The 23,934-nt window shown below is 46.3% G+C and overlaps 10 protein-coding genes across 10 annotated transcripts; 3 read left to right on the top strand and 7 right to left on the bottom strand.

Annotated features, from left to right (window-relative positions):
- Nucleotides 1–106: 106 nt before the first annotated feature.
- Nucleotides 107–2,083, bottom strand: N7495_002514 (uncharacterized protein; the record flags this gene model as incomplete). Its single annotated transcript, XM_057205183.1, has 5 exons — nucleotides 107–202; nucleotides 266–731; nucleotides 791–1,476; nucleotides 1,532–1,632; nucleotides 1,684–2,083. 5 exons carry the CDS (start codon nucleotides 2,081–2,083, stop codon nucleotides 107–109), a joined length of 1,749 nt encoding a protein of 582 aa, XP_057065790.1.
- Nucleotides 2,084–2,506: 423 nt separating this feature from the next.
- Nucleotides 2,507–4,074, top strand: N7495_002513 (TauD/TfdA family dioxygenase; the record flags this gene model as incomplete). Its single annotated transcript, XM_057205182.1, has 5 exons — nucleotides 2,507–2,542; nucleotides 2,625–2,913; nucleotides 2,969–3,455; nucleotides 3,524–3,817; nucleotides 3,879–4,074. Coding segments are annotated over 5 exons (1,302 nt in total), but the record flags the coding sequence as incomplete, so codon positions are not given.
- A 768-nt stretch (nucleotides 4,075–4,842) lies between these two features.
- Nucleotides 4,843–5,055, top strand: N7495_002512 (Neutral protease 2; the record flags this gene model as incomplete). Its single annotated transcript, XM_057205181.1, has 1 exon — nucleotides 4,843–5,055. One exon carries the CDS (start codon nucleotides 4,843–4,845, stop codon nucleotides 5,053–5,055), a length of 213 nt encoding a protein of 70 aa, XP_057065788.1.
- A 392-nt stretch (nucleotides 5,056–5,447) lies between these two features.
- Nucleotides 5,448–6,417, bottom strand: N7495_002511 (histidine phosphatase family protein; the record flags this gene model as incomplete). The annotated part of the gene is made up of 2 exons (XM_057205180.1): nucleotides 5,448–6,279; nucleotides 6,362–6,417. 2 exons carry the CDS (start codon nucleotides 6,415–6,417, stop codon nucleotides 5,448–5,450), a joined length of 888 nt encoding a protein of 295 aa, XP_057065787.1.
- A 2,502-nt stretch (nucleotides 6,418–8,919) lies between these two features.
- N7495_002510 (uncharacterized protein) lies at nucleotides 8,920–10,929 on the top strand (the record flags this gene model as incomplete). Its single annotated transcript, XM_057205179.1, has 2 exons — nucleotides 8,920–9,247; nucleotides 9,317–10,929. 2 exons carry the CDS (start codon nucleotides 8,920–8,922, stop codon nucleotides 10,927–10,929), a joined length of 1,941 nt encoding a protein of 646 aa, XP_057065786.1.
- Nucleotides 10,930–11,711: 782 nt separating this feature from the next.
- On the bottom strand, nucleotides 11,712–12,797 carry N7495_002509 (class I SAM-dependent methyltransferase; the record flags this gene model as incomplete). Its single annotated transcript, XM_057205178.1, has 3 exons — nucleotides 11,712–12,109; nucleotides 12,189–12,245; nucleotides 12,410–12,797. The coding sequence occupies 3 exons, from the start codon at nucleotides 12,795–12,797 to the stop codon at nucleotides 11,712–11,714; spliced, it is 843 nt and encodes a 280-aa protein (XP_057065785.1).
- A 579-nt stretch (nucleotides 12,798–13,376) lies between these two features.
- On the bottom strand, nucleotides 13,377–14,453 carry N7495_002508 (60S ribosomal protein uL18; the record flags this gene model as incomplete). The annotated part of the gene is made up of 3 exons (XM_057205177.1): nucleotides 13,377–14,238; nucleotides 14,293–14,330; nucleotides 14,451–14,453. 3 exons carry the CDS (start codon nucleotides 14,451–14,453, stop codon nucleotides 13,377–13,379), a joined length of 903 nt encoding a protein of 300 aa, XP_057065784.1.
- Nucleotides 14,454–14,747: 294 nt separating this feature from the next.
- On the bottom strand, nucleotides 14,748–15,599 carry N7495_002507 (HAD family hydrolase; the record flags this gene model as incomplete). Its single annotated transcript, XM_057205176.1, has 2 exons — nucleotides 14,748–15,488; nucleotides 15,546–15,599. 2 exons carry the CDS (start codon nucleotides 15,597–15,599, stop codon nucleotides 14,748–14,750), a joined length of 795 nt encoding a protein of 264 aa, XP_057065783.1.
- Nucleotides 15,600–16,711: 1,112 nt separating this feature from the next.
- Nucleotides 16,712–19,003, bottom strand: N7495_002506 (ATP-binding cassette long-chain fatty acid transporter PXA2; the record flags this gene model as incomplete). Its single annotated transcript, XM_057205175.1, has 4 exons — nucleotides 16,712–16,790; nucleotides 16,843–17,740; nucleotides 17,792–18,428; nucleotides 18,500–19,003. The coding sequence occupies 4 exons, from the start codon at nucleotides 19,001–19,003 to the stop codon at nucleotides 16,712–16,714; spliced, it is 2,118 nt and encodes a 705-aa protein (XP_057065782.1).
- Nucleotides 19,004–19,636: 633 nt separating this feature from the next.
- Nucleotides 19,637–23,471, bottom strand: N7495_002505 (putative cell wall biogenesis protein Mhp1; the record flags this gene model as incomplete). Its single annotated transcript, XM_057205174.1, has 3 exons — nucleotides 19,637–20,283; nucleotides 20,365–23,328; nucleotides 23,420–23,471. 3 exons carry the CDS (start codon nucleotides 23,469–23,471, stop codon nucleotides 19,637–19,639), a joined length of 3,663 nt encoding a protein of 1,220 aa, XP_057065781.1.
- Between the last annotated feature and the right edge of the window lie 463 nt (nucleotides 23,472–23,934).

Below are 23,934 nucleotides of genomic sequence, written 5' to 3'. Positions count from 1 at the left end.
TCCGAAATAGAGGCTACCCAAATCCTAGCGTCTGCCAAACCTGAGACTTATATAGCTTCTCTTAGTCTATATATTGCTTTGATTTCATCTTTTCAACGTGAATCTGCTAAGTGGCATGGAATGATGGCTTATATGTGTCCAAGAGAGACTCCCATCGTGGAGAACCTTTGAGAAGTACATTAGGAACCTCCCTCTCAATGTACTGTAGAGGTTGTCAGTCACACCATTCATAGTTTACGCCAAAATATGACAACGGAATACTCACATCACGATATTTACTTTCCATTCTCATTCGCAAAAAGCACTTGAAGGGCATTGTGTCCTTAGTGAAGTAATCAAATAAGGCTTTCCCCGGTGAGCCCTCGTCAGACCCTAAAACCGTCGATAGGATCTCATGAGTAATTGCCCATCCACCATGGTCATCCAATTCCAATGCCACAAGTAGTAGTCCGACGTGATTCTGCAGAAGCGAATGATGTACCTTGCTCCACACATTCTGTAGATTCTCAGTTAAGGTGGCTGCTCCGGGTGGCACTGAATCGGTTTTCAATCCATGATTTCGCAATGTCGGAACATGCATTCTCACACCTCCGAAATCGCGCACGGCAAATCCCTTAATTTGACCTGTCTGACGGCAAATACGGGCAACAAGATTCTGCCCATGGCCCTCCAATCCAATTCCATACTGAGCCAGCGGGGGAAGCACAAGCTCAAATAGAACGGTAATGTATCTGTTGGTATGAGAATCAGCATGTCTATTATTCAGTTGGCGATTATACTTCATACTCACCTCTGAACCCATTCTTTTTTCTGGGAGATTGTTTCTAGACCGTATAGAATCTCTGCATAAGTACGACTGTCTCCGCTAGGTTTCTGGGCCAACCCTGCAGCAATGATGAGAGTTTCATCATTTGCCTCAGCTCTGGACTCCAGACTATCTCGCAAGATACAAGAAAGGTGGCGCGCGTCGTTGAAGTTTTCTTGACTGCCTGATACAGCTGCTACCTCTCCGAAAACCCAAAGGTCATTTGGAAGTAACTTCTCCAAGAGCTCTGTTATAATAGGGCCGCTGGAAGTTGACCAAGGCGTGATAGTCCGCAGTGCGGAAGTTATCTGGCAAGCTAATGAGAGCTTCAAGTGATACTTGAAATTCAGCTCTGATCGCATGGTGAGAGTACGTATTGAGGCCTGGGCATCGGCACAATCAGTGATAAAAGTTAGAACAACTGTCTCTGGGAATTTCTCCAGGATAGATGGTAGCTGCTGAGCAAGGCAAGGGACGATCACTCGGTCACTGTCTGTTTTTGGAATCTCAAGTCTCTCTATAAGTGGTTGCAGTTCTTGTTCAAAGGGACCTGTGATACGAAGATCGGCTCGGGGCACAGAAATAAAAGCTAAAGCTGGCTTGAGCATCAGGGGGATATCATCAGGAGTGACTTGTCTCAGTGGCGCTTGGGCATAGCATAGTTTATGGTACTATGAATACAAAAATCAGAATTCAGCTAGTGAGTTGGGTTTCAAGAAGTCCTACAGGATGGCTGGGATGGCCGTAGATCAATGTTCTTTCCCAGTGAGCAGACTGATGCTCGAGGCTTAGCAATGGCTGGCCGTGGCCAATCTCGAGCCATTTATCTAAGTATTTTTAACACAACGAAAGAAAGTGTGACATTCGTGCTATCTTACCTTGATTGGCGGCTGAATTGCGCAATTCCTGAACGATCTCTTCTAGTACTGCCTCACTGATGACATCTCCGAATGAAGTACTCAGGAGCTTAAAAATTGTTCCTGGGTCTAACTCTCCTTTACCAGTACCTGCGATAATCACAGGCGACTGTATGCTGTCTGGCCGTATGATGGACACCACTCGATCATCTCTCATCTCAACGATAGTGCCGGCTTTGATTGCCACATTGACCAAGTTTCCATATTGAGGGTTGAGTATACTCCGTAGACAAAGTATTTGTAGCTCTCCAGGCGCACTGAGCTCTAGTGTTGCATAAGCTAGCCCTTCGTTGACAATCTCGGCAATAACACGCTTCGTTGTTTCGAATAAGGCTCGATCATGCCTGGAAAGGATGGTCATGTTGAAGTCCTGGTGAAATCTTCAAAGACTTTTGGACTCAGAAATAATGTAATGGGTATTTCATGGAAGGTCCATAGCCCTTGTTAATACTTTGCCTTTCCCTTTAAATGGTTGCAGCTAGTCTCGGCAGGTGGATGAGGTAATAATCCAAGTTATTTGTGTGACAACTAGCTGATGCGGCTGCATTGCAATATCTCATCCATTCTAGAATCTAGAGCCAGGGACTGAAAAATCGCAACTCCAGAGCTAGGTAGCTTTTCAGCTTGGGCCTCACATTTGCCACGACCCATAGCCCTGGAGTGCTTTCCCCACCTCATAGATAGGTCACATTCACTGGATAAGTAATTTACAGTGTGACCTGTTGTGCAGAACTAGATGCATATTAAAGTAAGCCTTGATATACGTCAGCATCACAATATTCGCATGGATGAAGGGGAGAGGAATCCCGGAATATCCCATGTAAGTACTTAGGTATAAAAATTCACTCTCAAATGCTCATGTCCTAAGCCCTTTTATATCCTGAGGTCTTTGCCCCGTCCAGTGTAATTTCATATTCCAACATTCCAGTGGCAATATGGCTCAAGCAATCGAACAAGTCCCTTATTTTCCAGATCGTATTGAGTACGAAACTCGTATGTTTGACCATTCTCAGAAAGGACCCGTGGATACGATTCTTCCGCTTGGATTTCCTCAAAGATTGGCCTCAAATATGGCGTGGAAAAAAGAAAGTATCTCTGTGGATCGCCCATCAGGTGCTGAGATTCCATACCTGGTAATTCTACAAGCTCCACAGCTGGTCGAGATAGATGCAGCGCTCAGACACTTCAAAAGTTAGCCAGCCACGATACTGCTCCTAATCACTCAAGACTGACAGGTGTTCTGCAGACCTGAATCAACCAATGGAAACTCTTGAACCGTCAACGTTTCCTCTGCCGTGTTTACACTCAATCCTCCGATCCGCATCAGACAATCTGCATTCGGGCTATGGGTTCACACTTATTAGAGGAGTTCCAGTAGAGCAATATTCTCGTAAAGAGAATATGATCATCTTTGTCGGGATCTCGTGTCATATCGCCGCCATTCGCGGTCGGCAAGATCATCAATTTGAGGGGCAGCCTGCAGACGTTATGCTGGCCCACATAACCGACATGCGACGTCCCGGTGACGTACAAAACTTTTCCCTAGCAGCGTATTCAGATGGAGAAGTGGTATATCACACGGATGTGGGGGATATAGTGTCCCTTTTTGTGCTAAGTGAGCCCTTAAATGGCGGTGAAAGTCTTCTTGCGAGTGCATGGACCGTATATAATCGTCTGGCTGAGACCCGCCCAGATCTGATCCGCGTATTGGCGGAGGACTGGCCGATTCCTAGGTGTGCAACAAGTTTATACTCCACGATCTCGAAAAGGACATGCTGACGTGCGTTTTAATCGGTCTTAGCGCACAAAAGCCCGGTCTAATCACTCACCGACCACTTCTGTTCTATCAGCCAGCTTGCGGTACAGCTCCAGAACGAGTGATCTTGCAGTTCTCTCGACGCTCATTCTCTGGATTTGGTGCTCACTCACAGATGAATATGCTAAGCCCCATCCAAGTGGAGGCACTGGATGCTCTTCACTTTCTTGCAGAAGAGTGCCATGTAGCCATGAAGCTAGAGAGAGGTGACATGCAGTTTGTCAATAACCTAAGCATGATACATGCTCGAAACAGCTATTTAGATGATTCAGACAATCGGTAAGCTCTTAGCTAGCTCTTGTGGTGTATCCAAGAATATTCCAAGTTAATTGAACACAAGCCGTCATTTGCTACGCCTGTGGCTTCGCGATCCCCAAAACTCATGGGTCACGCCAGAGCCACTTCGTGATCGTGCCAATCGAATCTATGACGAAGGATTTCGAAGAAGCCCGCAAGTATTTCCTGTGGATCCAGCCCCTAGATCGGTAGGAAACCTTAAAAGGCCAGGGATTGAAGTTAACACAGGGAATACAACAGAGTAAGTATGCTCCAACCTTGAAAAGCAGCGTTCAAATTTCGACACAATATCTGCAGTCCATTCAGGTCATCATAAATATAACTCTGTATTCAGTTTAGTTCCATAGTGCCTAAAACCACGCTCTCGAGATTTTTATAAGGCAACAAATCCTTTCGCGACTGAAATGTATCAGCAAATAGTTCACCGAATTCCTTTTCTTTTTACCCATAAATCATCGCTTATCGGTCCTCATGTATTTTTGTATCTTGAGTTGGCTTAGTAGTTTCAGAATCTCGCTTGCAGTGATGGTAGCGAGGCGATAGAAGAAATTCAAAGTGATATTCATGGATTCAGCCCAAGAAGTTCAAGAACCCACCAGATATGCTGCTCCATGCTCTACTACAAGAGCCTTAGTGGCCTGTGCTTTAACTACTCTCTTAGACACTGAACGGCCCAGGTAATCCACTACAACACGCAAATTTTGGGATTCGATACTGAGCAGAGTGCCCAAATCACAGGCATAATCGACGATGCCCTAGATATGGCGAAGGTCGTATTGACTGCAACTGCCGTGACAGTGGACCATATCTTTCTGAAATACTTCGATGCAAGCAAAAGGGAACTGGTCATAAGTAAGCTCTCAGATTGAATCAGTCAAGTCTGGTACTTACATACTGACTTATTGTGCACGAAGGGGAATCCCAAAAGATATCCGGTGTATTCCGGCAGTCCTGTACTCGGCCAGATGCAAATTTTCGAAGACTAGTCAGAACCTCGAACGGGCAGAATGGCGTTCATTGACGACATCATGCATGCAGAGCTGCGCGAGGATAGTTCTGCTAGCCCTAAGATGATTTTCTGTGATGAGGCATTCAAATATGGTGGGAATGATAGGGATTATGGCGGATTCAGTGCCGTTGCCTGCAGTACCATTGGGAATAAGTTAAGTGAGAAGATGGAGACCTTGGGAACGAAGTTGTTGCATATGTATACGCATTGACAGCTCTTGATGTCGCCTCAGTTGTCTGACGGAACATTTGATCTTGAAATCTGATATGGACCTTGGGAAACCCGGAATTTGGTGCCTCTGTCACATGCTTACCTGAATACTGATAGCTACGCTTGGTTTGCGACTGAGGTATTCTGGTGTACACCATAGTCATACATTTGAGGCTCCTGATGTACCTTGGTATTACGCCGATTGTCTTTCCAATTTATGCTAGGTCGGAGGTGATGAATTGCTAGATTATGTACAAATATATATGTATGGTTGTGTCTCGGGAAAGAAATTCCAAATAGCATTGTGTGCTGTAGCTATCAAGATGCGGCTCCTATTTGATAGAACCACTTAAATATTGCTCTCTCTCTCTCTCTCTATTATCTATTACCGGGTTATTGCTTGAAGAATTGCTCGATTCTCCTTTGTCGCGTGTCATGCGCGGCACTACCAATTCCCCCACGAGTCCGACGCAGACCTGCAAGGTGGTCCTTACTATCAATGACAATTATTCTCATTGTCCACCCATTCAGGAGATAATCTTGACCGGAAGTATTTGATGTAGATATTGAATTGTCTGACAATTCCGAATCTGGGCCTACACCAAGGCTCAGCTTTTGTTGAGATGGAGGTTGAATCCATAATTTCGTATACCCTGTATTCGACCAGTTCAGTGTAACCAGGGCTGCTGGTCCATTATCAAATGAAGGAGTGCCAGTTGTCAAGGTTATATGCATAGGATCAAAAAGCCCAACGAGACAATTCCACAGCACACGAAGAATGATACCATGAGCAACAATTGCCACGTTATCCTCAGATTCAGAAGCATCAAGCATCAAGGGAAGAAAATATCCGTTTAGAAATGAAGTAGCTCTTTGTCTCATTGAAGCATTGGTTTCGCTTTCAATATGCAGGCCAGCAGAGGCAGGACCAAGGTTCTCGGGACGTCCCCGATTACCTGGAGATGCAGTATTAGAAGCTTGCCAGCGGACATTTTCTAACGAGCCAAAATCTTTTTCGCGCAGATCCGGGGTTAAGATAGGTGTAAGAGGAACGCCATTTCGCTGAGGCTGTAAGCGGCAAATGCCCTCTGCTGTGAGACGGGCTCGGCTCAGGTCAGATGCAAATATCGTATTAAAATGGATAGATTTGGTGGCAAAGTGTTGAGCAAGATGCTCAATCTGTAATACACCGTGATTTGTCAAGGCTGAATCAGTAGTGCCAGCGCTGCCAAGCGAGATCAGTATCGCATCAAGACTCAAAATTATGTGATGTATATAGGTATATAGTTGAATATGGCGCGCCTTACTATACCTGCGCTACGTTATGCTCCGTCTCTGCATGTCGAATAAGGAAAATACGCATTGTTTGGCTTCCTTTCAAGCTTGCATCATGTGAAGTACATGTGCCCGGGTGTTGAAGACTCAAGTGGGATGATACTTGTCAACTATTAGAGGGGTATTAGGCCAATTAAAATATGATTGGCTGAGATTGCAAGTTCTATTCATACTATTACATAGTTAATACCCGTACCCTTCAAATTCCATTAGTCGCCCGCTTTTGTTGGCCTATTTCTCCCCATATTCATTCATATCTCCCAACACAACATGCTCTGCGAGAGAGCGTTTGGCTAGTTCACTTTCTAGCTGAGCTAGAATATTGCTACCTGGCCTGTAATCCCCTCCGCCGTCGTATTGTGCCGTTTAAGCGCCATTTTTCTGTCAATACAGTCTCCATAATCACATCCGAAAAAGGAATAGGTTAATAACTATTATAGCCAATTAGAATCCATAAGAGCTTTTCCAACACTACCGATGGTCTATTTCATTGGTTAAGATAATAGTGGGTAAGCATTACTATTTTATAAAAGCGGTCTGAGTTTTAAGCCAATGATAGCTATACAATATACTCCACTTTGGTATACGCTAAAACGGCACAATACGACAGCGGAGGGAATACACGTTGTGTACATAAAAATCTGGCTTAGTGAATTTAATAATATCCTCAAATGAGGTTCTCCAGGTCGATTGTAACCTGCTGGGAAGGCAGAGAGAAGGTCGCCTACTGCTGCTCTTCTGGCCCATAGATAGATCCAGGTCTACTATTTTGGCCGGTGTCGGCGCTGATCTTGGTCAGCGATTCGAGCACCTTGGCTATCCATCCCGTCCCGACTATCGCTGCCCTAGCAGGCGGTAGCGCTTGAAGTTACAGTTATAATTCACGAGGCCGTAAGACCTTTGGTTGGCTAGATATCACAAAAAAAAAAAAAAAAGAAAACGTTTTTGCCAAGAAAGTGTTTTTTTTTTCCACCTCACCTTAACTTCTACGCAAAGATTTGAGGAACAAGGGAGACACAAAGGCGACAATATCGGCCCTTTTGCCAGTGGTTCGATAAGCTTGCTATTACCATAGAGAAATATCAAATACAAACGAGATCCTTCAATTGGGATGAAACCAGCGATCAAGCAAGCAACAGAAGACCGTTACTTCCAAGGTTCTAATACAACTACTGAAATAGCTACAAGTGCACATGGTAATTACCGCTATTCAATGAATTCCGCGAACGGTTAGGTTGTGTTTCTATAATTTGTACCCAAAGGCTCTCTGAATATGCAAGATCGGTATATCGACACTAATCTGCTGGAATCTAATCTGCCGGAATATGGAATAATTAATTCCCCGGTACTTTTTATCGTTTTGAAATAAGGTTATTGATAACCTTGATAACATACTGTGTAGATCCCATCAATGCGGAGAATGCTTTTTGAATATTGGAATATCTTTGGCTTGTGCATTCAGGCCTTGTAGAAACTACTTCTAACCTTCTTGAGTCTCCATTGATATCTAGGAAAGATCTGGAGGTAATTTTGCCCGATCTTGGAATTGTGAATTGGCATCAACTGGCGACGGAATGATAGGGAATTTCCGGATTTGACACGGGATTTGCTTAAGCAAATCCCGTGTTGAAAGGTTCCACGTTTGTGGTAACCCCGAGAATATGGATCAGGTTAATGGTTTGTCATCGACTTCATGACAAGAGCCGTAAAGATGACGGTGGCTATGTTTTGCTTGGCATGGGATAGTAGAAATGTATGTTTTCTTCAATTTTATCTTTTCGCGCCAGCAACCAAGCTATTCATGTCAAAGCAAGGCGTCGCATTCGTTGGATAGAAAATATATTGTATACAAGTAAGACATTGGAAAAGGGCAAGGTGGATCATATCGATAAGAATATTCCTTACTCCTAGTTCTTCCCTTGGTTACGTATTTTACGTCCAAAGGATTGATAATGACGGCTCAACTCCGAATACGGAATTCTTCTTTTGGTGATAAGACAAAATTGGATTTGCCATCTGGATTGAGATGTGAACGGTCGTCCGGCTTAGGTTCGGCTGAGGTACCAAATTTTGGCAAAGTGTGGCGGCAATCCAAGTATCGAGCGAATTTCGCAAATTAGTAGATAGATATGGGGTGTTGACGGAGTTCGATACTTTCGAGTTTCTGGAGCTCATCAATCGCTAATAAATAGCCATACTGGTTGACCTAGTGTACTTGGAAGTATTTTTTGGAATATGTCAAATTTGAACGCAGTCGCATATGTAACTCGTATATGTAACTGAAAACATTAAACGGAAAAACCCCGGCCCATGATTCTCCACGTTTGCGGTCACTAACTAACGTCCCGCTATCTAAATAGATTATGTAAATATGTAACTAATCTAGATAGCAGTTTGAGTGGGGCAATTCACGTTCAATGCCAAAGCCGAAACCCGAACGTAATCACCAGGTTTAGTTAAAAGAACCCGAATGCAGGCCTTCAGAAGGTCATTGCTATATTCACGCAACACAATTCAAGTTTTGGTCATTATGTTGTCATTGTCATTGGCAACAAAGCCAATTATACTGGCTACTTTAGCCACTTTCCCGTATTTCCAGTCTGTTGTCGCAGTGACAGATCTAACCGATACTGGTGTTACTGTGAAGCTGAACGACATTCCTTTCTATATACCGCCTCAATCTATCGGTCCCTTGTCTGCACCAATCGGTCAGCTTAATGGTTCAAGTTCCAGCTACGGCTTCACACCGATAACCGTCATCGAGACCTGTTTGCCCACATTTGACTCAAATGCGTTCGAGAGTGTTATTGATGAGTATCTTACGAAAGATGATGTGTTTAATGCAGGATTTCTGCAAGGTAAATCCTACCTTCTTGTTGGGTGAATTTCAATGTTCCATGTATAGAACTAACATGTTGACTTCGTAGCTGTTTTGGTCCAATACGCGAGTGACAAATGCTCAGACAAGCACAGTTCATTGACAATCAATGTCAGTGATGCAACATTGAAGAAATACAACACCGCCAAGATCATTTCAGAACCTGTTTCTTCATCTTCCGTTGTTCCTGGACCATATTTCCTGGCCACCTCCACAGGACAACTATATTGGCCATATCGACTTTACTCAGACGTCCAAGAAGCATTTACTGTCGGCCTTGTCCCTGAGTCCAACGACTCCTATACTGAGATCCCTGCGGCTGTTCCTGGAGTATCATCTACCACTATCGGTGTTCCCTCGCGTCTTTATTTCACCAAAACAAACACACTTCCGCTAGCAGGTGTGAGAATCGGCATCAAAGACATTTATGATGTTAAAGGAGTAAAAACTGGATTGGGCAATCGTGCGTGGTACGAACTCTATCCTGAAGCCACCTCTTCCAGTAACGCGGTGCAGCGACTAGTGGATGCAGGTGCCGTTGTTATCGGGAAGATGAAGACCGCTCAGTTCGCAGCTCCAGAGAATGCTAGAGACAGCATGGACTACCTGGCTCCTTTCAACCCCCGAGCTGATGGTTACCAGGAACCAGGCTCCTCTTCATCTGGTCCAGGTACTGGCATGGCTTCATATGACTGGCTTGACCTTGCTCTTGGCTCTGACACCGGAGGATCGATTCGTGTCCCAGCTGAAGATAACGGTATTTTCGGCAACAGACCCACTCATGGCCTGATCAATCTGACTGGCGTCATGACTCTCGCAGCCGAGTTTGATGTTGCAGGACTTTTGGCTCGTGATCCGTATCTGTGGAGTGCAGCTGCACAGGTTCTATACGATTCGGCGCCGTCCCAGGTTTCATACCCCAAGAAAATTCAACTGTTTGATTTCCCTGAAGAGGAACTGACCGAATCGGATTCAATTCTTCTGAAATTCAAGTCAAATCTTACAGACTTCTTGTCTGCCAATGTGTCAACGCTGAACTATACTTCCCTCTGGGAAAAGACTCGGCCAGCTGGAACGCCAAGTACACTTTCAGAACTTCTTGCTTTGACCTGGGTTATTCCTTGTGCACAGGAGCAGAAAAAACTGGTGGCCGATCCGTTTTACGCCGACTACGCTAAAAAGTACAATGGCCGAACTCCATTTGTGAACCCATCCACATTGGCCACTTGGGAATTTGGAGAACAATTCCCTGATCGGGTGCCCGAAGCTATTGCAAACAAGACCATCTTCATGGACTGGTGGAATACGCGTGTTCTTGTCCAGGATGACACAACGTGCTCTGATAGCCTTATCGTCTTTGTCGCAAAGGAGGCCACACCAGTCTACAGAAACGCCTATGATGGCTTTATTGGGGTTCTGAATTCGTTTGCCGAATCTTTCATCAGTGTCTTCTCAGAGAACCCAGAGTACGTCATTCCTATTGGACAAGCTCGATACAACAGCACTGTCACCAATCACGAAGAATATCTTCCAGTGACAGTGAACTTCATGGCTGCGAAGGGATGTGATGGTATGCTATTCAACCTGATTCTGGATCTTGTAGAGGCAGGCATAGTCTCTGCAGTCGAGCCTGGCAGAACGATCCATGGAGGAGCCATTTGAAAAAATAAGTTATGTCACTTCCGATATCAACTTGGTTTTATGTCTCGTATGCAAACGGCGAATTGAACTTTCCTGTTAGTTTTGCTTTTTTTTTTTTTTAGATTTAACTCCATAATACGCTATTTTGAAATCCTCAGCATCGGACTACTTCTCTTCTCACTCTTGCGCATTTTCTAAAGTTGCAGTATCGTAAATCTAAACAAGGCGGACTCTCCCTCGGTCTGAGGGTGTAAATATAGTAGTCTGATTTCAGCATCACATGCGTGCCAATCAACAGAGTCTCCATCAAGCTAGCTACTAAAGGTGCCCTAGAGTCAGGTCCAATGAATTCGTGAACATCCTCGAAACTCACGTTCCCTAGCCCATGCCTTGGTCCATGACATATAATCTTTTCAAATCTCGGAAATTCAGTTGTCCAACGTTTAGTGCTATGTGAGGTTCCGTTATCAGCCCACACAGGTGGATGCGAATGCGTCAGAAGAAGGTCTTGTACGGTTGACATATTGACAAAACGGATATTCTACTTGGCAAGCTAAAAATGCATCATCAGTTGGATATAGGTGGCAGAGAGACAGCAGAAAGCATTTGAACACGACTGTTGAGAAAGCGGGGACTAGATGATTACTGACACATCGCCTTTATCTTCTTTCTCGTATTACAGTTGTAGTAATAGTAAGATGTTAAAGAGTTGAAAGGTCTGTCATCCTAGGATGCAGAACTCGGGTTTATATAGCCCGAGTCTGGCTATCCATGCTCTGTGTATTATCCGCCCTAACTAAATACTAACTAGTCAGGTTTGGCTTGCATGCGGTAGAGAGAATAGCCACCCAGTTCATGGGAATGTCCCCTTCCCTTCCATAAGTATCCGTTATATAAGTTTCTAATGCTCGCCGAAACTCTCCGGTCTTTTCTCGTTGCTTCTCTGACCAGAAATGTTGAGATACCATAGGAAGAATAAGCGCTGTCACTGCAAGAAAGTCGGGCACCTTCGACGAGATACTCTTTTGAACAGCCCTGACTTTGATGTTTAAGAGGTTCCGCTGATAGAGCTGCGACTCGATCCAGGCCACAGAATTCCATTCGCCCTTCTGTGTCATTTCCAAGAACGCCTTAGGTGTTGGCCATGGCCAATCACCACACATCGTTTTGGCTGCATTTCCGACGATATTGACCCAACCAGCTATTGATATATTTTTAGCGTTTTTTATCACCATTATCTATAGAAATGCCAGACAACGGGATAGATCATATGGACTTACGCCCGATCCAAGTAGAGAATGCGAGGATACCTCCTGGTTGCAGAACTTGGCAGGCTTCTAACGATGGAGAAGTATTAGAAAAGTCCAATATTGATCAATCAAAGTTGATTGAACTTATCATCAAGTGCCTCCAAGCCTCGGGGCATAGCCATAAATGCTATCAACGAAGGTATAGATTAGTAAAGGCCTGGCATAACGCGTAAATTAATAGGGTTGATTACCGAATGAAGTGAAAACATGAGTAAAATGAGCAGTCGGTAAGCTCATCTGTTGTGAATCTACTACTTCGAACGCTACATTAGACCACTGTTCTTCCTCTGCCCTGCGCCGAGTGTTCTCTATCAAGCCTAGAGAAATATCTCCACATGTTAGGCTCCAAGCTCCCTTGGCTGTGTCATCCAGTTCATGGTAGATGATATGAGAAACATCTCCAGTACCGCAGGTGTTATCAAGTACCACGAGAGGCTGGTTTGAATTCAACCTAGAATCGGCAATAATATTGCTCTGATCTATCAATGATAATGCAAACTGGCCAGTTACTTTGTCGCCTTTGTACTGTGTAGTAAAGGAGTCGCTCTTGAACAGAGAGTCCCAGTCCTCGCACGTCATGATGCAAAGCCACTGAAAACGAGAGATTTTGTATTATAGGGTATGCGGAGCCACTTGATCGATTTCGAGAGACTAGATCAGTGAAGGAAGACGACGAGGTGGCATTCGATATTAGAGGTGACGATAACATTATTATGTTGTGTGCCGAGCGGAAGCTAACGCCAAACAGATGGCGAATCCAGTGCTTGGTTCTACTCAGTGAGCAAAAGCAGCGATGAGGTGAGCACTAATATGGAAAAGGCACGCTAAGAACTGGCATAGAAAAAACGGTACCTAGATAAGGCAAATTGAGTGATGCTTAGAATCGCACTTGCTTACAACAAGACTACAGGATCAAGCGTATGAGGGAACGATGAGATTTCATGGACATTGGAGCAGTTAGAACTGTGAAGGAAATTGCCTTGAATAAAACACTGAACTAATTGCTCCCAAAACAAAACACCCCTTAACCGTAACAAAAGTGGGAATATGCCATAAATCAACATCGTGAGGGGGAAAAAAAGAAGTTATTTTTAATGTATTAGAATTTGCGCTCTAGCACATTTTTTTTTGATCAACAGGTCAGACCGCGTGATGCATTTAAGCAGCAAGCTCGCGGATCTTAGCCTCAACGCGAGCCTTGCGCTCGGCGTGGGTAAGCTTCTTGGTCTGGTACTTGAGAGACTCAGCCTTCCACTCGGCCTTGGTCTTCTTGGCACCCTCATCCTCATCCTTCTTGTGGGGGTCCTCACGGATAGCCTTGTGGGCCTCCTGGTAGAGCTCCTCAAGGTCACCGGCATCGACCTCATCCTCGATGTACTTGGTGAACTGGGACTTGTAACGGTCCTCATCCTCATCGGCAAGGTTCTCCATGTACTCGGAGACGTGGCCACCGAAGATATAGTTGCGGAGGAGATCGGCATCAAGCTCCTCAGACTCGATGTCGTAACCGGGGAAGCGGCGGTCGGAGTGGGGGATGAAGATACCACCGTCGGAGGCACCCTTCATGGCACCGAAGACACGGGCACCGGTGGAGGTGCGGACAAGACCGACATCGAGGAAGGCCTTGAAGGGGCGGCGCTCACCGTCCTCAGTCTCAACAGCCTCAACGAGACCGTACTCGCCAGTGGCCTCATCGACACCGGGGAACTGCTTGTCAAGACCGAGCTTGGCAAGAGTGCGGCGGGCAAGGAGCAGACCGGTAGCGTAGGCAGCGGACCAGTTGGTCAGACCCTGGGTGATACCGTAACGCTTGAGCTCGTGGGCGTAAGCGGAGCAAAGGACCTTGTCACCGGAGATCTCGGAGTAGACGATCTGGGTGATGATGTCGCGGTTGGTGAAACGAACGACCAAGCGGTACTTGGGCGCATTGTACTTGTTCTTGGCCTGGGTGATCAGGCGCTTGCGAGCATAGTAGTCGGTCTTACCCTCGCGGCGACGACGGTACTTAGTCTGGAAACGACTGGGAAAAGGTCAGTAAATTGAAAATAGGATAATTGATTTAGAATCGACTCACCTGAAGTAGGCGTTGCTCTTCTGGTTCTTGGTGAAAGGCTGCAATAGAAAATCTCGAGTCAGCAATTAGCGCTTCAGAAAATATTCCGAAGCATCTTGCAAAGACCCGGCTACAAAGAATGCATAATGATTTCAATCATTTGCAGTAGTAAGACTCACCATTTTGACGGTTGTCGGTGCTGAAGCCTGTTGTCGACGGATGTGAACAAAAGAAGCAGAAGAAATTTTGGGCGGCGACTTTGTGGGGGGTTTCGCTTAGCGGGAGTCTGCATCCGCGAAAAAGTGCGGGTTGGCGACGAGGTCCTTCAGCCCTTCAATGTCTAGAGGTCGGCGACCGAACTTCATAAAATTAACTGACCTTAATGTTCGGATTTTTATTCTTTAACTCATTTCTCAAGTGCATCTAGGTTACTCAAAATCAACCCAAAAGAAAGGACTTCTACTATACTTCTACCTCTATAGTCGCGCCTTATCCTCGCTAGTATCAATCAAAAGCTGAATACCAGTGATCTTCTCCAACTCTTTGACGGCATATTTAGTCTCTCCTAAGGTGACCTTGACAGTACGCATGCCGGCTTTCTTCGCCCCCTTCAAGTTCTCCCCAATGTCGTCGAAGAAGACAACATCTGTGGGCTGTACTCCGGATAAGCCTCTCTTCTTCGCCAGAGTGTCCATCTCTTTTAATGCGACCTGATAGATCTCTGGGTCTGGTTTCCGAAGTCCTGTATGCGCTGACGAGATGAAAAAGTCAAATTGTGATCTCAATCCTATTGTATCCTGATTGAATGCATGCCCGTCCGGGAACTTGACAGTATTTGATAAGGCACCCATCAGATACTTGCCCGACTCTTTCAACTTCGTCAATGCCGGGTACATGTACGGATCTGGCGTGCGGGAAATTCTCATCATTTCCCAGAAGAGCCACTCTGCGTCTACTTTTGGAAGTGGGGGTAAAGGTGTCGAGCTGCTCGCGCCCTTTTGTTCCTGTAGTTGCTCATGAAACTGTTTCCACAGCCTTTTACTTTGGAGATCTACATTGAATGCCGCAAAGAAATCCGCATCCATGTTGATCTCACCACGCTCGAGCTTGTGCCAGCTGCCATTTGGCGAGGTTCGAGAGATACTGAAGTTCACCCATCCTGGGGGAATATCGTTTGACAACTCGTAGTCTAGAATGGACTGGAATGGAGATACCACCTGTTATATATTCAGTATCAAGTGCAGAGGAGACCCCTTTAACTGGTGAAGACTTACACAAACCCCACCAATGTCGAAAAGAAGGCCAATAGGTCGCGCATGCTCTGCCATTTAAATTTGTGAGAATGTGGCGCTTAGAATGGGATTTTCAAAAGTTGAGCGAGCAAGATGGCCAAAGCGGTTGTAGAATTTAATTTTGTTATTCTAAGAAGGGTATGTTTTCGTGGGGAAGTTGAGAAATGCAACAGTTCCAAGGTTGCCGAGGTACAGGAGGGCTGTATAGTTAGCCGTTTCTCTTGTCTGATTGGTGTTTCTAAGGCGATGCTGACCGCCTAGATATTTTGCCGTTCTGCATCTATGTAAATTAGACCTTCTGGATCTTGAGGTGATGTTACCGCTAGGTTATCGAAGGTACTAGTAGATGTAGATGGGTTCTAGAGTAAAGGTGATTATTCGAAAAACATGATAGATGGAGACCCAGATTCACTGAGGTCAGAAACCTTGTGATTGGGGTGAAAGCAATGGAAGGCGATAACAACTCTGATTTCGGTGATCTCGCAAATACCTCAAAATGACGATATCCCTGCTGTGTCGACCAAGGTGATTTAGTAAAGTAAAGTCTCCCCAAAATCCTTCAGGCAATGATCACCTAGATTTCGCTAGTAATGTTAGCCTAAAGTTAGAAGAAGACACATGTAAACATCCTTGAAAATTAATTAGTGAGCAAATGTGTAAGAGCGCATCTGTGTCAGAATTGAGTTTAAGGAGATGAGAGTTCAAGCTGACACAAGGGCTTAAGTGATTAATGAATCCATCCATCATGGCAACGCTCAGTATAATAGGTGACTGGCCTGGCTAAGGCTCAGGGATTGAGTAGATGCCAGCATTCTGGTCAACACTCAGTGTGGTAATGACAGTCGTGAATCAGGGAATGCGGCAACAACACAAGTAAGGTAGTTGAGGAAGAAAGAAAAAAAGTCCTCAGGGGATGGTCGAAGATGTATTTAAGGTCGTGACATGACGTGGAAAGCGTGTAGATCACGGACCCACTCTAGAATACTCAGTAGTACATTATCGCCCTATCACCACTTATCAGATCTGAAACATGCTATTATTTAATGCTGGAGGTATTGGTGAGCTCTGAAAATTCTTAGTTTATTTCCCTTGAAACAATAACACTCGCTATTACATACACTATTCATTAAATGTTCATTAAATGTTCTTTAAATGTCCATCAATTCATCAATCCGTCGCTGCAACTCGGGTACAGTCCGTAGTTGCAATTCCAATTCTTCTTTCTCACTGTCCGAAGTTAGCTTCGTTATCAAAAAGCAAATATGGAGCGAGTTCTTACTCTTCAAGCTTTAGACGTTTTTCCCAGTCAAGCTCGGCAAACACGTAACCGCCTTGACCATCGAAGGTGAGGATCTTCTTATGGTATTTCCACAGACTCCGTCTGTGGCTGACCGTCATCAATGTGATGCCCAGCTTCTTCGCCGTCTCGTACATGACCTTCTCGATTTCAAGTGTTACAGAGGAGGTACATTCGTCCAAAATGGCAAACTTGGGTCGGTGGTAGAACAGACGTGCCATGGCAATGCGCTGTTGCATGCCACCCGACAACACATCTCGCCATTCTTCCTCAGCATCCCAGCTGCCGGGACGATCGACCACTGAGGCGATTTCAACCACAGACAGAACCTCGTACAGGTCTGCGTCTGTTATACCTTTGGCGCGCATCTCGCGAATGCCGTCCGGGTATGTGACCTGCTGCCTAAGGGTTCCACGGGAGAGATATGGCCTTTGCGGAATGTAGAAGATGTCTTCAAACCGAGGTTTTTTGACAAAGCCGCCGTAGACAGGCCAGAGTCCGCCCAGAATGCGGAACAGTGAGGATTTGCCACATCCATTGGGGCCGACAATGAGGAGATGGTCGCCAGAATGAACTGTGAAGGATAGCTTTCGGACTAAAACATCCCCATTGGGTGATACAATTGGCACGTCTTTAAATTCGATGGAGTCGCCTTCTATGGCCTTACCACGACCGGAGAGAACGGCTGCATTCTCCTCGGTCGATGCTGAGGAGACCAATTTCTTCTCGAATCTCCCTGCTAAGAGGTCATCCATGACCTCAATTAGCGAGGAGACACGGAAAGTGTAGCCAGCCAGCTCAGAGATCTCCTTGTAGGAGAACATAAGACGGCCAAACGCATCAGACGAAGATAATAGCATTCGTCGATTGACGACGAAGCCTTGTAGGTATTAGCAAAATAGATAAAACTTAGGGAAAAAGCGAGACTTACTCTCAGTTCGGTCTCCCATGGTCTGCGTGACCTGGTTCGGAATTTTGAAGAACACCGGCACACTGCACAGCATCAAACCTAAGGCACCCCAGAAGTATTTGATTACAAAATCTTCCATAAATCCATGATACAGACGTCGACGCAGGATGCGATTGACATGTTTGATCAGGGTGAAGTAGCCTTTATCAAGAGTATCTTTCTCAGCTTCATGCCCATGATACAAGGCAATTTCTTCGCTGTAGTCAATGAGTCGGGAGTGCAAGAACCGGAATTCACCTTCCAGGCGAGCCTCGTCAGCGACATATTTGCCAAACGGCGGGGTCAGCATGCGCATCACGTTGGCGGAAATTTGTACCAGCAAACTCATGATGAACAACCCCTCGCCTCCAACATTCTTTGAGAGAGAGTAGTTGTAGACAACCATATCCAGAATGGGCTTTGCTAAATTAGAATAGAGTTCGGCCAAGCTATCTGAGAAGCGGGACACATCAACCGTAACCAGCTGATCTGGGTTCTTGATCCGGTCATCGAGAGCGGAGATTGCATAGAAAGTCATGTTGGATAGGTATTTCTCGTGGATATAGTCGGTCAAGCGTTTCCGGTAGCTTAGAGAGAGTTTGCATTGGTGGTATGAGAGCTATAAAAGTGAGCAAGTTACTTGATTATGTCGCGATTGGAGGTGCATCTCTCGCTCGGGAATAGACCTACCATGGAGTTTGTGAAGGTTGCAGGTATAGCCACAATCATCCACCAGAAAATGTTCAGCAAAAAATCCTTGCCCTTTCCTCGAACTAGGTTACTGACAAGATGGCCATCCAGTTCGGCAACGTAGAGACTGAGCAACGTCCGGAGCACGAGAAAGATGCTGTGACTGAACAGAAGCCGCAGTTCCTTGCTACGCCAACCAGGGATAAGGATTCGGAGTAAGCGAAGCAAGCGCTTGAAGAACTCGTGGTTGATACCCACCCTCTTTTTGCGCGGTTGATCCTCATCACCGAGGCTGGCAGTGGCGGGCCGCCGGCGCAGTTCTACCTGCTGGGAGGCTGCCTTTTGTTCGGAGATGGCATTATGAATTCGCTTCGCAAGAGCTGCAAATAGGGCAAGATACACCGTTCGTGAGACTGCAGTGCGGTGTCGGAGGTAGAGTGACGTGAGACTTGAGAGTATCTGTTTGACGGAGCGATCGGGTAGGAGCTTGGAGTGAGCAGGCATGGCGGATGGATCAACCAGAGTCAATAGCGGACATGGCCTCTCAAAAAAGCAAAGATAATTTTCGGGTGCTCACTGTGTGGAGCTGTTGCAGTGATTATATTTCTAGAGGAGGAAAGTGAAGGAGAAAAGAAAAGAAGTAGCGAGGAGTTGTAGAGAAGAATGAGCTTCCAAGGTTGACATGTGATACCCCGGACTTGTGGGGAAACTCAGCCGAGGAAAAACTATTATCCTGAAGTATACTCATGACTTGCGACTAACATAAGTGACTGTAGGGACCCTCTTCGAGTCTCTTTATGGGCTGATATCTCTAAAGTTGAAAGACCAAATCAATGCCCATATGCCATTCCCAATCACCTATCTAGCAACTCCGTGTGCTATATATGAACGAGTTCTTGAAGAAGTGAATAGATACTTCAAGTTCGCGGAAACACTGCTCACAGTAAAGGAATAAAGAGGGTATTGATTGCCTAAGAAGATTGCTAAACTAATTACGACAAAGCGAAAAGGTAATTCTGAATGGGTATAGCCACAGAAGCGTAAAAATAGAAATATATACAAAGAATCAAAAAGGATCACCGAAAGGGTGGGAGGGGAAAGAATCAACGACCGAGGTTTTGAGAGGTAGGCGACTTTCTACTTTTTCTCAAGGCAGGTGCCATTGGCATCATTTTTTCCTTCTGGGATAGACGAGGGATGGCGAAGGCCACTGTTAATCTGCGCTGCGATTTGCGACTGTTTGAACCGTTCAAAGCCCTCGGCGTCTTGGCGTTGAGCAGCCCAGAGTTCATCAACTGTATTACCAAGTAACTTGAAGGTGTCGTCGTTTGCGCCGTCGAAGAGAGATCGGGATTGCTCTTCTTGCAATTGTTCGAGCCTCTCCCGCAGTGCAATGAGGTGTGATTCGCCATCATCGAAATCGTTCTGACCAACTGGTGGATTGAGGAAGTCACGACGAAGATTTTGTCCAAGGCGATGAACTTGACCCTCTTCTGAGGTCATGGCACGAGCATGGAGTGAAGTCATCGAGCTGGTTCGAGAGAGGTGGAAACCGAAATGATCCGCGTCTTCGTCATCTACGGCGTGTTCATTCTCCGCAATGTCGCCGCTCAAATTGCCAGTGGGAGCAGTTTGACTCGGAATGTCGTCAGTAGAATGTAGCGAATTTGAGTCGGGAGCAGTGCCAGAGGAGGCAGCCTTAGCAACCAGACGGGTTTCGGGATATTCATCTTCAAAGCGCTGGATCATCTTATGCAAGGTAAAGTCCAGGAATTGCAAACGTCCTGAGAGAGAGAGAGAGAGAGAGGGAATTAATACATGTGAAAATTGTATGAGGTTGAAATAGAGTTTGAATGGACACTTACTATAGTTTGCATCGTTACCAGCACGGTCCTCACGGACAAGAGCCGAATGAATACGGGTCCGAATGTTGCGGGCTGATTCAAGCAAGTTCTTCGACATGTCGCGTGGTCTCTTGGTAGTAACGCGAGATTTACGGCGTCGTGGAGTATTCGCACCACTGGGGGGAGCAGAGGCATCGCCCAGGTCACCTCCAGCTTGATCCAAATTTCCAAGACAGACACCCAGCGCCTTTACCACGCCTGTACCGCCAATAACGTAGTCTTCATCTGGTGCGGCTTCGTCGTCTTCATCAAACGTCTCATCGATGCCATTTGAGTATCCAACGATATGCTGCAAGATTTCGGGAATCGGGACGTATTTGCCCGCAGTGGCTCCAATAGACTCGGGGAACTCCTCTGCGATAGGCACACCCTCGAGATTACGAAGAGTGTAAGCCAAGATCTGAGAACCCAGTGCCTTCACTACTTCATTGTTCTCCGCGGTAGGAACGTCGATATCCATGGCGATGATCGTTCGCGATACACGTACAGCAGTCATCATGGAAGCGTAGACGGCACATGCCTCTTCTTGAGCCGCAGCCTCCGTGGCAGAGGCCAAGGACACAACCTGTGGGTTCTCCAAAATATTGATATGGCACAGACTCGGACATTCCGGTAGGATCTCAGCCAGGCTGATGACATGATCAGGAGACAGGTCGACGTCTACCAGGTGGATGCGCTTGAGAGATGGCATCTTGGGTAGAAAGCGCCGGAATGGCCCCAGGGCGCTAGGCTGTGCCGAAAATAGCTCAGGATTGTGCGAGAAGTCGATGAAACGAAGGTTATGAAGCCGAGTAAGGGCTTGCAATAATGGACACATCACTGCCGGATTCAGGGAACAGTCTGCCAAACTAAGCGCATATAGCGGCTGTTCGGGTTCGATGGCATCCACAAAGAGGTCGAGATCGTCCTTAATAGGGTTTCCTCCCAAATCTAAGCCTTCACACTCTCCGGCTTTCAGATACTCTACCACATGTACCAAGCCAGCTCTGGTCATATCGTTGTTGGCGAATCCCAATCTCCGTAACCCAAGTTTGGTAGCTGCCTCACATATCCTCTTCACTTGTGGGATGGAAAGTTTGCATTCACTCATCAACAATTCTTCAAGTCTATCACCACTGAATCGCTGTGCTAAGGCATCGGCAAATGTATCACAGACATCGAGTGGACATAGGGCCTGAGCCTGGTTTAAAGAGGGATCCATGACAGCCCGTGGCTTGGGAAAAGGCACACCAGACAGATCGATGGCCTTTAAGGATTTGGACAGATTAATAAAAAGGCCGATGCAGCGCCATCCTTCCCGACCGATCTTCGGATTATCCTTGAGTGAGAGCTTTTCCACAACACCCCAGCGTTCGTCTTTCATGATGATAAGCTTTTCTGATCGTCGAGCACGTCTCCGGCGAGAACGCATCTGCTCCACAGTTTTCGTGGACAATAAACTGGAAAGGATTGCTCGCACAGATTCGTCGTTCAGGGAGCAATTCTCGAGTATGAGCTTGCGGACAGGGACAACCGCGAGCCAGTCGCTGAGTGTCGCAACGTCCTGCGAAGTCATGGGAAAATTGCTGAGATCCAGAGCTGCCACAGTGCCGGGGGATTCAGCAAGAGTCGAAGATGGAGATGAAATTTCATCGACTACTCGTTTGAGTACAGGTGTTTCCCGAAGCTGGCAGCATCGTCGGTAGATGCGCACAGGGTCCGTGGTAGGCTGACCCTGAGCCTTGGTACGAGAGGTAGTAGTTGTCTCCGCGGGAATGGGAACATCTTCGTCGTCGTGCGCTTCTAGCTGGAGTGGAATCGACCCGTTTGCAACTGCCTGCCTTCGTTTCCGTTCCTTCCGCTCCCTCCTTTCCTCCTCGGAGCGTTTCTTTTTCTCTTGCTTCCGTGTGGGTTCCTTAATCTCAACGTTGGGCTTATTATTAGGCTCATCGGTGGTTGTTTCAGTAGGAGGGGAGCTGGACTGAGCACTCGCAGAAGTAGCGTCTAAAGCTGTAGCAGGAGCCGGAGTAAGGGGTTGAGCTGGATTTATGACAGATTCCTTCTTGATAACCGCAGCTTCTGAGTTCTTAAGTGCTCCCCCATCTTCTTTCCTTTTTTCCTTCACGTACGTGGCCTTCTTCGCTGTTTGATGGGACTGCACCCGAGGTTGCAGTAATTGATTGACAGGGGGAGCATTTTCATCAGCGTCTAGATACGAAAGCCCCGCAATTTCCACGTCCACGCAAAAAGCAACACGGTGCAGTTTACCCTGGTGAAGGTCAGAAATCTTGCACCGCTCACGATCTTGATCAAGATTCAGTGTGCGACGCGGACAGAGTCCACCGTTTGACTTGGGCATCCCGCCGGTATTGGACGAAAGTTTGCGCAACGCATTGTGAAGGAAAGACGGGCTCTTGGGTGACGTAGAAGTATGAGGCTCGTCTTTACCATCTTCCCTGTCCTTCGGAGAGAAGCTCGCGCTAAATGACTTATTAATGTCGAGCGGAGACGTTGCTTTGGGGCTCGCTGGGGTTCCCTTGAGGCTAGACTGGGATGGCGGTGTTGTACCGGTGGAGAACTTCGAGCTTAAATTAGAAATCCATGAATTTCTGCGACCAGCAATAGGTTTGGGGGCAGTTTTCTGAGGTTCTGGGGATGGTAAAGACGGCGGTTTCTGCTCTACGACTTTCTCGGCCGGCTTAGGCCTCGATTGCTGCGGTTTGGGCTGTGGTTTCAGCGCTGGTTTCATCTCTGACTTTACTGCATCCTTGAGGCCGTCGGGCTGCTGTTGTGCGTCTTCAGAAGTCGGCGAGAGTGTGGGATTACTACTTGAGCGAGATCGGAGGTTTGACTTGGACTGTGCGGCCGCGAGCTCTTTGTCTGGGCTGGCCCTGTCGTCGCTGTTGGTAGTGGTTGCTGTAACTGATTTTGTGCGCGAAAGATGACCTGAAGAGAATGTTAGAGCTCTAATTGGCGATCTGTCTTGGAGTCTCGGGTCGCAAGGAGTATGAGATGAGTAGTAATTATGTGCACTTGCCCTTTTGTGAATGATGGAGCCAGCTCACATCTACAGTCTCGACGCCCTCCATGTTAAACTCTCTTCAAAATCAATGGTGAGATAATGTCTAGTTTAAGTCGAATATTACCGAGTGGCGTGGAAGGAAGATCGAATAACAGAGCAGATCTTAAATCCGGTGACGCAGTACTCCGTGGTTGATCCCCCACACTCAAGTGCCCCTAATGTCAAGGGTATGATAGGCCAGACGATAATTTTTTTTTAAAAAAAAAAAAAAGAAATAAGAAAAATAAAAGTAAAAAATAAAAAATAAAAAATAACAGGGTATTTTCAGATATGCACGATGATCCCCCCTGTTCTTGTATGTCGAGGTCGTGGCACAGGATCACAGAGCCATAAGCCTGATTTGTAGAATAACCAAAGGCATTATGAGAAGTGAATCAAACAGGGGCAAAAGGTAAAAGGTAAGGAAAATGGAAGCGACCGGATATGGTGGATTTCACAGCTTAAGCATTGATCATGGATTTGACTGACAT

The sequence above is a fragment of the Penicillium taxi genome, assembly GCF_028828555.1.
Source record: "Penicillium taxi strain IBT 34144 chromosome Unknown utg000002l_segment0_segment0, whole genome shotgun sequence".
Taxonomy (NCBI): Eukaryota; Fungi; Ascomycota; class Eurotiomycetes; order Eurotiales; family Aspergillaceae; genus Penicillium; species Penicillium taxi.
The sequence above is the reverse complement of the archived record's forward strand: the minus strand, read 5'-3'. Positions and strand labels throughout refer to the sequence as shown.